The sequence below is a fragment of the Eptesicus fuscus genome, chromosome 1, assembly GCF_027574615.1.
Source record: "Eptesicus fuscus isolate TK198812 chromosome 1, DD_ASM_mEF_20220401, whole genome shotgun sequence".
Classification (NCBI taxonomy): Eukaryota; Metazoa; Chordata; class Mammalia; order Chiroptera; family Vespertilionidae; genus Eptesicus; species Eptesicus fuscus.
In genome coordinates, this window is record NC_072473.1 from 14,729,889 (window position 1) to 14,745,935 (window position 16,047).

At 41.2% G+C, this 16,047-nt stretch overlaps 1 protein-coding gene across 1 annotated transcript in view; it reads left to right on the plus strand.

Annotated features, from left to right (window-relative positions):
* The window catches only part of C1HXorf58 (chromosome 1 CXorf58 homolog), a 38,396-nt gene that overhangs the window by 20,875 nt on the left and 1,474 nt on the right, over positions 1 to 16,047 (plus strand). Inside the window, exons 7-8 of the mRNA XM_054715650.1 lie at positions 13,028 to 13,257; positions 15,346 to 15,505. Coding sequence (XP_054571625.1) covers positions 13,028 to 13,257; positions 15,346 to 15,505 — 390 coding nt within the window. The remainder of the gene's footprint in view (positions 1 to 13,027; positions 13,258 to 15,345; positions 15,506 to 16,047) is intronic.

A 16,047-nucleotide genomic window follows, 5' to 3' on the forward strand; every position in this document is an offset into this window, starting at 1 on the left:
ATTGTGCGAACATCACAGATTGCACTTACACAAGTCTAGATGGTATAGTTGCTACTATAATTGTATGTGCTGTACTTTTTTTGTACAGTAGGTTTGTTTACAGCAGCACCACCACAAACATGTGAGCAGTGCATTATGATGTCATAATGGCTATGATGTCACTAGGTGAAAGGAATTTTTCAGCTTCATTATAATCTTACTAGAAGCCCATTGCACGAAGTTTTGTGCAATAGACTTTCCTTCACCTGGCTGCCAGCACCAGTTTTCCTCTGGCCACCCCTGATCGAAGCGCCTCCTGAAGGCTGAGGGCGGGACTCAGGAGGCGCTCCGATGGGGGGCGGAGGCCAGAGGAAAACTGGTGCTGGTGGAAAACTGGTGCCGGCAGCCACGCAATCGGCCACCAGCGTCTTCCGCCGCCACCAGCTTCTTCCGAGGGCCCCATGGGTCTTCCGCAGTGCGAGTCCCCGCCCCCTGCTCCTACTGCTAGCCAATCGGCCACCCTGAGTCCTGCCCCCCGCGCCTTCAGCCGGCCCAATCGTGGGCGTAGCGGAGTGATGCAATTTGCATATTGCCTTTTTATTATGTAGGATGGGACCACCATCATCTATGTGGTCTGTTGTTGACCAAAACATCATTATGTGGCGCATAACTGTAATACCAACTCCTTTTATTCTCATAACAACCCTAAGAGATAGGTATTATTATTACCCTATTTCACACATTCTAAAAACTAAGGGATCCCAAAATTCTAGCTCATAATAACACATGGCCTTAACTATTTATTCAGTTGCTTCAATGTGAAACATGAAATTAATATACTGCCTTGGAGACTCCCAGTTCTGTTTTCTTTCTTTCAAAGCCTTAACCTAGAAGATTAGGGCATTAGACCAGGAAATGACTAGAGCTTGAGGGTGCCAACTATCTTTGCTAAGGACATGGTTCTCATACTTGCAGATTGTGGCTATGCCAAGGACTGGTGTCATAGAAAAAAGTCCCCAGATTGACATAATGGAAGAGAGAGATATAGTGATTCCTGATATTTATTGAGCCCTTTATGGACACAGCACAGACTTCAGCTCTTTATATGCATATTATCTCCTTTAATCTTCATGTTCATAAATTATGTGACCCTTTAACAGATGAGAAAAAATTAAGTTTAATGAGATTTTTCTAAAACTGGCCCAAGGTCACATTGCTAATAAGTGCAGAGCAGATCATTGACAGTGCTGAGATGTTTACCCATTTTACTACTCCCCTCTCGGGAAATAAAATATACACAGGCAGTCCTCACTGTACCAGTATAGTGTCTTATTTCATTGTAAGGTGTTTTATTTCTTTGTAAAAAAAAATAAAAACTTGAACTCATTGAAAACCACTGACTTATACACTTTAAATAGGTGAATTGGCTCTAGCTGGTTTGGCTCAGTGGATAGAGCCTGTGGACTGGTCAAGGGCACATGCCTGGGTTGCTGGCTCAATCCCCAGTAGGGGGGTGTGCAGAAGGCAGCTGATCAATGATTCTCTCTCATCATTGATGTTTCTATCTCTCTCTTTCCCTCTCCCTTCCCTCTGAAATCAATAAAATATATATATTTTTTAAATAAGTAAATAAGTGAATTGTATGGGATGTGAATCTCAATAGAGCTACTAAAAATGTTTAGCTAGCTAGAGTAGTTTAAAGTGTTTTCCTTCTTGTTCTTATGCAACTTACAATGCATCTTCTCTATGCCTTGGCAAATTGTCATACTTCTTTTAAGTTTGGATTACCCACCAACATTTTATCCTTTGGACATTAAATTTTTTTAATTGGGGGGGGGGGGAGAGAGAGAGAGAGAGAGAGAGAGAGAGAGAGAGAGAGAGAGAGAGAGAGAGAGAGAGAGAGAGAGAGAGAGGATGCGCATCGATTTGTTGTTGTTGGTCCACTTATTTATGCATTCATTGGTTGCTTCTTGTGTGTGCCCTAACCGGGGATTGAGGTCACAACCTTGGTGTTTGCAACTGAGCTACCTGGCCAGGGCTTATCCTCTGGACTTTAAATGTTGTGATATATCTCAGAGTTCCTTTACGGTGAAGTGTCTTTTTTGTCAGGGTCACTTCCTCTGGCACAGCTTCATCCCTTTTGTTACAGCCTCATTCCTCACTTATGTTGATAAGTTCACTTTCGCCAGGTTCCTCTAGCTGCCTGTGTGCAGTCTCTTGAATGATGGCTGCATCAACATCCCCACGGTCACCTATTTCTTCTAAAAGTCTGTTTACATGGGATTTGAATTTCACTTCCAGCATTATCACTTTTTGTTACTTTTTTGGCCTATTCACTCTTTTGATTTTTTTGTTGTTACTAGGGGACAAAGAGGCAACACAACTATTTACTTTGCTCTCTGTGTGTGAATTAAATAACAGATCCGTTGTGACCAATCATTGACACACTTTGAAAGAAGTGACATGATTTGTCATAATCACCATACACATCTGTTATTTATGCAGTAATCTATGGACTGAAGAGTGAGCAGCAGAGTTTGTACTTGATGCAATTACTCAATTATACTGTGGTAACTGAAATTTGAACCATGTTGTTAGAGGACTGGGCTTATTCAACTAAATAGCGGTAATTAAAATTCATGCATGCCTAAATAATACAAAGGGAGAGTGGCCTGTATGTGTGTGAGTGTGTGTGAGTGTGCATATACCCTAACTGTCTTGCTGTTATTCCATTTCCTAGCATCATAGATCCTGCTTCCCTATTCCTATCTCTTAAATGAGCATTTATAAGGTTGAATTGATTATATATATTTGCACTTTTAAATTCCTAATTTTATATTTTAAATATTTTTAAAAGAAAAGTGGGGTTTCTATAAATACTTCAAATGAAAATAGTGAAATTTGCCACTAAGCACCAAATACGAACTCATTCTTTCTAAAAAGCTTTATGCAAATGTCATCTCAACCCAAGCATGTCATGAAGGATCACTACCAGGTATACAGATCACATAGCTATTACCAAATGTTGGGCTCATCCTGAGTTTAATTTAGATTATTATATTTTTTAATTAAATCTTTATTATTGAAAATATTGCATAGGTCCCCCTTTTCCCCCCATTGATTCCTAGCCTATCCCCACCCACCACCCCAGGCCTTCACCACCCTATTGTCTGTGTCCATGGCTTATGCATATATGCATACAATTGCTTTGGTTGATTTCTCCCAGCCCACCCCACTCCCTACCCCCACCTTCCCTCTGAAATTCAACAATCTGTTCCATGTTTCTATGTCTCTGGATCTATTTTGCTCATCATTTTATCTTGGATCATGTGATACTTGTCTTTCTCTGACTGGCTTATTTCACTTAGCATAATACTCTCCAGGTCCCTCCATACTGTCTGTAAGGGTAACAGGTCCTTCTTTTTTACAGCTGCATAGTATTACATGGTGTAAATGTACCACAGCTTTTTTATCCACTCATCTACTGATGGGCACTTGGGCTGTTTCCAGGTCTTAGCTATTGTAAATTGTGCTGCTATGAACATAGGGGTGCATATATTCTTTCTGACTGGTGTTTCGGATTTCTTAGGATATATTCCTAGAAGTGGGATCACTGGGTCAAATGGCAGTTCCATATTTAAATTTTAAATTTTATTTTTTTGTTAATCCTCACCCGAGGATATTTTTCCATTGATTTTTAGAGAGAATGGAAGAGAGGAGGAGAGACAGAGAAAGAGAAACATTGATCTGAGAGAGACACAATGATTGGTTGCCTCCCGCCAAGGTCTCAACCAGAGCCTGCCAACTGAGGTATGTGCCCTTGACCAGAATCAAACCCGAGACCCTTCAGTCCACAGACCGACGATCTATCTACTGTGCCAAACCGGTTAGGGCTGTATTTAACTTTTTGAGAAAACTCCATACTGTTTTCCATAATGGCTGTATCAGTCTGCATTCCACCAGCAGTGTACTAGGGTTCCCTTTTCTCCACATCCTCGCCAGCACTTGTCATTTGTTTATTTGTTGATGGTAGTCATTCTGACAGGTGTGAGGTGATACCTCATTGTCATTTTAATTTGCATTACTGCTGATCAGTGACTTTGAGCACTTTTTGTCTCTTGGCCATCTATATGTTCACTTTGGAGAAGTGTCTATTTTTTTTTGCCCATTTTAAATTGGATTTTGTTAAGTTGTATGGGCTATACATACATATATATATATAATATTAACTGTTTATCATATGTATCATTGCCAAACATTTTCTTCCATACAGTGGGTTCCCTTTTCATTTTGTTGATGGTTCCTTTTGTTGTGCAGAAGCTTTTTATTTTGATCTAGTCCCATTTGTTTATCTTCTCTTTAGTTTGCCCTAGATGTAGTATCCGTAAACATATTGCTACGAGAAATACCTGAGATTTTGCTGCCTATGGTTTTTTCTAGGATTTGCATGGTTTCACGACTTACATTTAAGTATTTTATCCATTTTGAATTTATTCTCATGTATGGCTAAGTTGGCGGTCTAGTTTCATTTATTTGCATGTATCTGTCCAGTTTTCCCAGCACCATTTTTTAAATTTCTCCCACCCCCCCGCCAATGATTTTTAGAGAAAGTGGAAGAGAGAGGGAAAGATAGAGAAAATATCGATGTGAGAGAAACACATGGTTTGGTTGCCTTCTGCACGAATCCTGATCAGGGCCTGGGCTGGAGAGGAGCCTGCAACCAAGGTACATGCCCTTGACCAGAATTGAACCCTGAACCCTTCGGTCCACAGGCAGGCGCTCTGTCCACTGAGCAAAACCAGCTAGGGCCCAACACCATTTATTGAAAAGACTGTCTTTACTCCATTGTATGCTCTTGCCTGCTTTGTCAAATATTAATTGAACATAATGACTTGGGTCAATTTCTGGGGTCTCTGTTCTGTTCCAGTGAATTATATGCCTGTTCTTGAACTAGTACCAGGCTGTTTTGATTACAGTGGCTTTGTAGTATAACTTGATACCTGGTATTGTGATCCCTCCAACTTTGTTCTTCTTTCTCAAGATTGCTGCAGCTATTCGGGTCTTTTTTGGTTCCATATAAATTTTTGGAGTATTTGTTCTAGATCTGTGAAATATGCTGTTGGTATTTTAATAGGGATTGTATTGAATATGTAGATTGCTTTGGGTAGTATGGACATGTTAATTATGTTAATTCTACTCATCCATGACCACAGTATATTCTTCCACTTGTTTATATCTTCCTCTATCTCTTTTCTCCATGTCCTGTAGTTTTCTGAGTACAAGTCTTTTACCTCCTTGGTTAAGTTTATTCCTAAGTATCTTATTTTTTTTTTGTTGCAATGGTAAATAGGATTGTTTTCTTAGTTTCTCTTTCTGAGAATTCATTATCTATACTAATAAAAGGGTAATATGCTAATTAGACTAGATGTCTTCCAGACATCCTTCTAGTCAAAGCCATGGTGGCAGGGGCAGAGGCAGTTAAGGGCGATCAGGCTGGCAGGAGATAGCAGTTAGGGGTGATCAGGCAGATAGGCAGAAGTGGTTAGGGGCGAGCAGGCAGGCAGGCAGAGGCTGTTAGGGGCAATCAGGTAGGCAGGCAGGCAGGTTAGTGGTCCCAGATTGTGAGAGGGATGTCCAGCAGTCAGACATCCCTCAAGGGGTCCCGGGTTGGAGAGAATGCAGGCCAGGCTGAGGGACCCCCGTCCCCCCATGCACAAATTTCGTGCACTGGGCCTCTAGTCCTATATAATAAAAGCCTAATATGCAAATCGATCAAACGGCAGAACAACTGGTTGCTATGATGCACACTAACCACCAGGGGGCAGATGCTTAACTCAGGAGCTGCCCCCTGATGATCAGTGCACTCCCACAGGGGGAGCGCTGCTCAGCCAGAAGCCAGGTTCACAGCTGGTGAGCACAGCAGCAGTGGCAGGAGCCTCTCCCGCCTCCTTGACAGCACCAAGGATGTCCAAGGGCTCCCAGACTGTGAGAGGGCACAGGCTGAGCTGAGGGACACGCCCCCCTCCAAGTGCATGAACTTTGTGCACTGGGCCTCTCTCTAGTTGGTGTATAAAAATGCAATCAATTTCTGGGTGTTAATTTTGTATTCTACTACATTGCCTAATTCATTTATTATATCTAGTAGGTTTTTGGTGGAGTCTTTAGGGTTTTGTATGTACAGTATTATATCATCTGTTTATAATGACAGTTTTACTTCCTCTTTTCCAGTTTGGATGCCTTTTCTTTCTTCTTGTCTGATCAATGTGGCTAGGACTCCCAGTACTATGTTGAATAAGAGTGGTGAAAGCGGACATCCTGTCTTGTTCCTGTTCTTAGGGGAAATGGTTTTAATTTTTGCCCACTAAGTATAATGTTTGCTGTAGGTTTGTCATATATGGCCTTTATTATGTTGAGATATGCTTCCTCTATTCCCACTTTTGCTGAGAGATTTTATCAAAAATAGGTGTTGGATTTTGTCAAATACTTTTTCTGCATATATTGGTATAATCATGTGTATTTATCTTTCAATTTGTTTAGGTGATGTATCACATGTGTTGATTTGCAAATATTGTACCAGCCTTGAATCCCTGAAATAAATCCCACTTGGTCATGGTGTATATTGCTGGATCTGAGTTGCTAATATTCTGTTGAGGATTTTAGCATATACACTGAGTGGCCAGATTATTATGATCTCTGAACGCATAATAATCTGGCCACTCAGTGTGTGTGTGTGTGTGTGTATGTGTGTGTGTGTGTGTGTATTAGAGGCCCGGTGCATGAATTCATGCATGGGAGGGGACATGGGTGGTTGGCCGGCCTGCCTGCTGGTCGAACTCCTGGTCGAGGGGACAATTTGCATATTAGCCTTTTATTATATAGGATATACACTGAGTGGCCAGATTATTATGCATTCAGAGATCATAATAATCTGGCCACTCAGTGTATGTTGATCAGGGATATTGGCCTGTAATTCTCTTTGTAGTGTCTTTATCTGGTTTTGGAATTAGGATAATGCTGGCATCATAAAAAGAGCTTGGAAGTCTTCCTTCCTCTTGGATTTTTTTTTGAATTGTTTGAAGAGTATAGGTGTTAGTTCTTTGAATATTTGGTAAAACTTCCCTGTGAAGCCATATGGACTCGGGCTTTTGTTTGCTGGGAATTTTTTTATTACTGTTTCTATTTCATCCATTGTTATTGGCCTATTCAGGGTTTTTTTTTAAATATATTTTATTGATTTTTTACAGAGAGGAAGAGAGAGGGAGAGAGAGTTAGAAACATCGATGAGAGAGAAACATTGATCAGCTGCCTCTTGCACACCTCCTACTGGGGATGTGCCCGCAACCAAGGTACATGCCCCTTGACCGGAATCGAACTTGGGACCCTTGAGTCCACAGGCCGATGCTCTATCCACTGAGCCAAACCGGTTAGGGCCTATTCAGGTTTTCTGATTCTTCCTGATTCAGTTTTGGGAGATTATAGTTTTTCCTAGGAATTTCATCCACATTGTCCAGCTTGTTGACATATAGTTGTTCATAGTATTTTCTTAAATAGTTGTCCTTTGTATTTCAGTGATGTCAGTTGTTACTTCTCCGCTTTGGTTTCTGATTTTATATACAGTAGGTCCTCGGGTTAAATTGGAGATCTGTTCCTACGGCGTGATGTAACGTGATTTTCGCTGTAAGTCGGAACCCACCTACATAAGGACCTATGTCACTCACATGGAGTACATACACAGCAGTAATGAAGTGAAACAGTAAAAACAATTTAAAAGAAAGATAACAACTCCTGACCTTTACTTGTGGCAAATAAATAATAAAAAACAAAGCACATATGTACATACGTCGAAATGATGGAACTTTTTTTATATATAAATAAATGGGAGATGGCGACATAACCACGAAACAACATATGTTGAGTCCGATGTAACCCAAGGACTGCCTGTATTTGGGTCCTCTCTCTTTGTTTCTTACTGAGTCTGACTAACAGTTCATCAATCTTATCTCTTCAAAGAACCATCTCTTGGTTTCATTAATGTTTTGTATTGTTGTTTTTTCTTTCTTTTTTTTTAATATATATTTTATTGATTTTTTTACAGAGAGGAAGGGAGAGAGATAGAAACATCGATGAGAGAGAAACATTGATCAGCTGCCTCCTACACACCCCCTACTGGGAATGTGTCCGCAACCAAGGTACATGCCCTTGACCGGAATCGAACCTGGGACCCTTGAGTCCACAGGCCGAAGCTCTATCCACTGAGCCAAACCGGTTTCGGCTGTATTGTTGTTTTGGTCTCTTATTTATTTATTTCTCTTCTAATCTTTATTATATCCTTCCTTCTACTTACTCTGGGCTTTTCTTGTTATTTTTCTAATTCTTTAAGTTGTAGAGTTAAATCATTTTATTATTAATTTTTCATGTTTTATGAGGTAGGCCTGTAGTGCTATGAACTTCCCTCTCAGGACTACTTTTGCTGTGTTCTGGAGATTTTGGATTGTTGTGTGTTCATTTTCGTTAGTTTCCAGGAAGTTTTTTATTTCTTTCTTGATCTCATTGGTAACCCATTCATTGTTTAATAACTTGCTATTTAGCCTCCATGTGTTTGAAAGTTTTTGAGTATTTTTACTGTAGTTGATTTCTAATTTTATTCCATTGTGATATGAGAAGATGCTTGATATGATTTCAGTCTTCTTAAACTTGTAAAGACTTGTTTTGTGTCCTAATATGTGGTCTATTTTTGAGAATGACCTATGTGTACTCGAGAAGAATGTGTATTCTATAGCTTTGGGGTGAAATGTTCTATGAATGTCTAGTAAATCCGTCTGATCCAGTGTAGCATTTAAAGTCACTGTTTTCTTGTTAATCTTTTGTGTGGAAGATCTATCCAGTGAAGTCAGGGGGTGCTAAAGTCACCTACTGTGACTTTATTGCTGTCAATTTCTCCCCTAAAGTCCTCTAGAAGGTTTTGGTGGGTTTTTTTTTACATATTTAGGTGCTTCTATATTGGGTGCATATATGTTTACCAGGGTTATATCTTCTTGTTGGATGGATCCCTTTAGTATTATGTAGTGACCTTTGTTGTCTCTTGTGATGGTCTTCATTCTGAAGTCTATTTTCTCATATATGAGTATTGCTGCCCCAGGATTTGTCTGTGTTTTTTTCGTTTCTATTTCCATGGAAAATTTTTTTCCACCCTTCACTCTCATCCTGTGTGAGTCTTTTGTTCTGAGGTGGGTCTCTTGTAGACAGCAATATAATTGGGTCATGTTTTTGTATCGTTCAACTACCCTATGTCTCTTGATTGGAGCATTTAATTCATTTACAGTTAAGGTTATTATTGATAGGTACTTTTTAAAAATATATTTTTTCTTTATTGATTAAGGTATTACATATGTGTCCTTATCCCTCCACTCGTGTCCTCACCCCCCTAGTGTCTGTATCCATTGATTTTGCTTATATGCATGCATACAAGTCCTTTGGTTGATCTCTCCCCCTTCCCCCCACCCTCCTCTGTCTTCCATCTGAGGTTTGACGGTCTGATTGATGATTCTCTGTCTCTGGATCTATTTTTGTTCACCAGTTTATGTTGTTCATTATAGTCCACAAATGAGTGATACTTATCTTTCTCCAACTGACTTATTTCGCTTAGCATAATGCTCTTCAGGTCCACCCATGCTGTTGCAAATGGTAGGAGTTCCTTCCTCTTTACAGCAGCATAGTATTCCATTGGGTAGATGTACCACAGTTTTTTAATCCACTCATCTGCTGATGGGCACTTAGGCTGTTTCCAAATCTTAGCTATTGTAAATTGTGCTGCTATGAGCATAGGGGTGCATATATAGTTTTGAAAAAATATTTTTTTTATTGATTTCAGAGAGGAAGGGAGAGGGAAGGAGAGATAGAAACACCAATGATGAGAGAGAATCAATGATTGGTTGCCTCCTACATGCCCCTTACTCGGGATCGAGCCCACAACTGGGCATGTGCCCTGACCAGGAATCGAACCATGACCTCCTGGTTTATAGGTTGATGTGCAACCACTGACTGACTCTAGCCAGGCAATAGGTATTTATTTATTGCCATTTTAATTCTGTATGCCTATTTTTCTCTCTCTATTTCTTCTCATTACAGCAATCCCTTTAACATTTCTTGCTGTGCTGATTTGGTGGTTATCAACTCCTTTAGCCTTTTCTTTCTTTCTTTCTTTCTTTCTTTCTTTCTTTCTTTCTTCCTTTCTAAAATCTGGGCAGCTCTTTATTTTACCATCTATTTTGAATGATAACCTTGCTTGGGTATAGCAATCTTGGTTTCAGATCCTTGCTTTTCATTACCTTGAATACTTCATGCCATTCCCTTCTGGCCTGTAGAGTCTCTGATGAGAAATCAGCTGACAGCTTTATGGGAGCTCCTTTGTAGGTAACAAATTGCTTTTCTCTTGCTGCCTTTAGATTCTATCTTTGTCTTTAGTGTTTGGCATTTTAATTATGATGTGTCTGGGTGTGAGCCTGTATGGGTTCTTCTTGCTTGGGACTCTCTGTGCCTCCTGGACTTGCATGACTTTTTCCTTCACAAGGTTAGGGAAGTTTTCTGTCATTATTTCCTCAAACCCGTTCTCTATCCCTTGCTCACTTTCCTCTAATTCTGGCACTCCAATTATGTGAATATTGTTACATTTCATGTTGTCCAACAGCTCCCTTAAGCTGTCCTCCTGTTTTTTTGTTTTGTTTTTAAATATATTTTTATTGATTTCAGAGAGGACAGGAGAGGGGTAGAGAGAGATAGAAACATAAATGATGAGAGAGAATCATTGATTGGCTGCCTCCTGCACAACCACCACTGGGGATCAAGCCCACAACCCAGGCATGTGCCCTGACTGAGAATTAAACTGTGCACTCCTGGTTCATAGTTCGACACTCAATCACCGAGTCATGCCGGCTAGGCTGTCCTGTTTTTTAATTGTTTTTTCTTTTTGGTTCTCTGATTGAGTGATTTTTTTCTGCCCTGTCTTCTAATTCACTGATCCAAACCTTGGCTTCCCCTAATCTGCAGAGTATTCCTTCCAATTTGTTCTTTATTAGTGCTATGTCATTCTTTATTTCTGACTGGTCTTTTTTCATAGTTACTATATCTTTTCTCATGCTGTTGAGCATCTTTGCCATTGTTATTCTGAACTCTATCCTATATAATAAAAGCCTAATATGCAAATTGACAGAATGGTGGAACGACCGGCAGAACAACTGGTCGCTATGATGCGCACTGACCACCAGGGGGCAGACACTCAACACAGGAACTGCCCCCAGCCCACAGGCCCCAGGCAGGTGTGAGCGGGGGTCCCCTGATTGCCCCGCCAGTCGCCACGCAGAGGGAGGAGATAGGCGGTGGTGGGGGGTGGGGCTGGTGAGTGGGCAACAACAGGCCAGCCAAGGCAGGTGCGAATGGGGGGCCCTTATCACCCTGCTGGTCAGCCCACAGATCAGCCCTGATCACCAGCCAGGCTTAGGGACCCTACCTGTGCATTAATTTAGTGCACCTGGCCTCTAGTATCAGCTAAATTTCTTATCTCCATTTCGTTTAGCTCATCTGGAGAATTCTCTTGTTCTTTCATTTTGGGGTTGTTTTTTGTCTCCCCTTTTTGGCTGCCTGTTTGGGTTTGTGTCTATGTATTAGGTAAATCTGCTACAACTCCCAGACTCTACTGCAGGAAAATGTCAGATGCTGTTTCTGACTGGCCCTGAGTACCCTGTTTGGGACTACCAGCAAACCGCAGCTTGTGGCTCCCTCTGCTGGGGCTGAGTGCCTTTGGAAAGGATCAAGATGTGCACCAGGGTCTGCTTTTCCTAGCCCTGGGGCCCAGAAGGAGGTCAGGCAAAGACTCAAAGCCTCCAGAGTTCCGTCTCTATCTTCAGTGTGAATGTTATCAGCCTTGATTAGCCTCGGGGTAGGGAACACAGGATGATAGAGGTCTTTAAACAGGGTGTGGTAACTGCCTTCCCCCAGGCTAAAACCACCTGGATTGCAAAGGTCTGCAGAGAAAGATGTTCTCCACACTGTGAGGGAATGACTCAGCACAGGAAACTGGGGTGGCTGCCATCCAAGCTCCTACCCCAAAGCCCCCAACCCTGGACTCTGCTCACACAGTTCCAGTCCACTCTTCCCTCCCTCTGCCAGAGCCCAGTGTAAGTGGCTGCACACAAAATTGTGTGCATTGGCCCTTTAAGAGGGTGCCTGCAGTTCCAGGAGTCTCTGGCTGGCAGACAGTAACCCTGCTGCTTTTTACGCCAGGTGTTATGTGGGAGCCTTTCTCAGTTCTGGTGCTCTGGGCTGGGGAGCCCAGCTTGGGGTTTAGACCCCAGAGTTCTCAGTGGGAACCCCCAACAGCTAAGATATCCCTCCAGACCTTCAGCTGCTGTCGGTGGTCAGCCCTCTTGCATCTCCACCCTTCTACCAGTCTCTGTGCGGTCTCCACTATCCATTCTTGGTTAGGGTTCTCTCCAGCAAGTCTTCAGTTGATTTTTCAGGGTGTTTTTTCTGTATTTTAGTTGTATTTCCAGTTTGGCTCTGGGACGGTGTCATTGTAGTTTCCACTTACTCTGCTGCCATTTTTCATCAGAGCCTCTTATGTGAGTTGTATTTGCCATTAAAATGTTTATACATTAAAGAAATATGTAGTGAGTGTGGTACCATGTGCATGATTCTATGTGACAGGGATTCTGCCTTCTAGTAGGGGAGCTAAGATACACACATATAGCGAAAACATCAATTAGTCAGCAATAAGAGTCATAGAAGAGAGATGCCAATAAAATCAGAGATGTTCAAGGAATGCCTTTTGAACGAAGTGACATTTGAGTGGAACCTTGGGAAATGTGTCTAAAACCATTCTAGAGCACCACAACCAATCATTCTTAATTGTTTTTTCCACCGGGTGGGGCAAGAATAGGTTTATAGTTGTTTGTATGGAAAATACTATAATAATGAATAAATAATAATACAAGTATAAACTCTGTGTTTCGCAAACTCACCAATGTAAACCTACTTTGGATCCCCCCTGTAGTATTCCAGTATTCTGGATAAGACGCCTGCATCTTCTGGTGGAAGAAATAACTGTTGGAGAAGATTGAGCCTCAAAAACATTCCCAAGACAATGATGATGTATGACATACTTGATTATGCAGAGTCTAGAGTAATCTCAAAACGTCTGCAAAAAGAAATGAAGTATCTATTACAGAGACCACGAACAGAAGAGATGCGTCAAAACCAGCTGCGGGTGATTACCGAAACTAGGTAAAAGTGACCCCTCACTAGGGTTATGATACTAGAGACGTTTCTGAAAATGTTCCTATTCTGCCAAATAGTTCACAGAATATAATAACAGGTTTGAGGCAGATTGCTCAAAACTTATGCAACTTTGTAAACAGAGCACCAACAAAAAGGACAATTGCTACCTGGGGAGGTAACTTGAATGACCAGACAGGCAGTTTAGGATGGCTGGAGGCCGCCACAGCAAATATAAAAATGTAGGGTAGAGATGCTGGCAACGCTTTAATTAGAGCAAGAGTGGGCATCGAAATAGTGCAGACAGAAGTGGAGCCTTGAGCCAATGTGATTGCCTTTTAAGTGGACACGAGAGGCAGTGCAACTTGCCAAGAACCGAGAGCCACCCAAGGTGGGGAGTAGGGTGGAGGACTGTAAGGGTGGACTGTGGGGGGGGGGTGCCTCTCTGGGGAGAGAGCCCTAGTGCAGGACTTTTTCCTTTCTGCCGAAGGTTATAATTCTGCTCTTGCTATTCTGCCTCGCCTTGCTGAAGATAAATTGCATATAAATCACAGTGACATTATTCCCTTCTTTACCAATAGCATATGAGCCAATTCACGTTATAGAAATGCATGTTGTAGCAAAATAGACTGTATTATGATCTGAACAACATGAACAGAATATGCCTACTCCAATTATAGCTTTTTTCCTTCCATTACCATGTCTCACCTAACCCATCCTGTTTACAGATTAAGCTTGCTTTCTTAAGAAAAAGATAATAAGACTGAAGAGGACCTATTGGTAGTCCATTTTCACAGTCATATTTGAAATGAAAAAAAAAATACTCCTTTAGGACCTGAAGAAAATACTGGTGACCCATTGTCACACATGCTGGGTTTTGTTGTTTTGTGTGGGGTTTGTTTCAGGAGTAGCGATGAGTGGTGCTGACCCAATAACATAATTTAGCCCATTTATTTTTACGATCAAGACTATACATTTGCCAGACAGATGGCCTGGTGTAGGGCACAGTCTGTCATCATAAAATAGATTTTCTCTCACTCATCCATATAAGCACTGAATATAGAACTTAACCCTATTAGCACCAAGGTCAAATAAATGATGTCATTTTCTTTGCCACCATATACAACCCTAGACTCCTAGCTGTTTGGACTCATGCTGCTGATTATCCAAGAATGAGTCGCTTTAACCAAATAAGTAGCCAAACTCTAAATCAATTGAAGAGGGGGAAGGACTTGCTTAAAGGCTTTTTCGAATGTAGTCTTAGTTTGGGATCTCCCAGAAGCAAACCATGAGACAAGGATTTGAGTATAGTTTATTTGGTGGGGGGGGCGGGGGGGCGGGGGGGAGACGGTGATCCCAGGAACTTACTGATAAGAGGGGATAGATAAGTGAAATGGGGAAGGGCAGGCGCCAAAACAGTGTGTGTTAGCAAGCCAGCTACCGCTGTGGGTAAGGAGCTGAACCTCTCCTGGGAATGTCTGAGCGAGTACAGAACATGCAACTCAAGTTATCCCACAGGAGGCAAAGGAGTTGGGATATTTGTACCCCAGTGTCCATTAGTCTTTAGTTAAGGATTGCTTAGGAGGGGCCGTATTAATTCTCGGGCAGTTTCCCCGAACATGGGTTCTTGTTTTCACAAGAAAGCTGCTGGCTGCGTGAGGTCAATGCTAGCAGTTGGAAGTTGGGGCTATGCTATGGGCATAGTACAAACTATGTCTGAACCCAACACTGATTTTAAAAGTTTGGGGGGGGGGTTTCAGCTATTATGAAATTTAATACCTTTTTGTGTTAGTATATGGTTAAAAAATATTCAAATGGCTACTACACAGTATTTTCCAGGAAAACTGATTTTCAATTGATACCCGCGTTTTATAATTTTTATCATCATCATCAATGTCTCCATGGCATATAAAGAACTGTGCTATGTACCTCAAGTAGAAATGATAACTTTGGCCTAAAAATATATATGCAATATTGCTGCAAGTACTGAGATCTATGATATATTTGCTAGAGAATGCTTTAATAAAATTTGGAACTTGCTGTATGTTTACCTTTCATTTTGTTCAATTTTCTGTCCGTAATACAAATATTTCCTAGGTACTTACCTCTGTTGAATAGCCAGTGTTTATATCGGCCCCCCCAACAGCAAGCTCAATTTAAACATCTGGGTCGTCGATCCAAGCAAGCGCGATTGAAAAATGAAAAAATGAAAAAAGCTTATGAGAAGGAGAAAAAAGCAAGCACTTCTGTGAAAACTGTAAGTTTAACTTGTACTGAATTCATCGTTTTGGGCAATATGCAAACTGCAAGTAATTCTACTTCTGTGAGTAGAATTTTCCTAATCTACAAATTCAAGGCTGAAAACGCTTTGTTATATACCAAGTGCGTGATAGTATAAAGCTACATTTCTCTTGGTAACACATATTTTTGAAATTCTTAAACCTGATTAATACCAGTCGTTTAGGCTTCACATCAGCATGAGCTGGCAAAACAAAAACCAAAAAAAAAAAACCCAACCCTCTGTATATTGACACTGATGAGTCAGCACATCTTTAATGGTGCTTTTCTCAGAGGAAGTCATTTCTATATGAACTTCTTAAAAGCTATACTGTGATTCTAACGAACAAAATAAACTGATGAACATAAGAGAAACAGAGGCATGCATTCATGGAACAGACTGACAGCTGTCAGAGGGAAGGAGGTGGGGGGACTGGGTGAAAGAAGGTGAAGAGATTAGCCAAAGAACATATATGCATAGCCCATAGACACACCAGTGTGGTGTTGGCCAGAGGGAAGAGG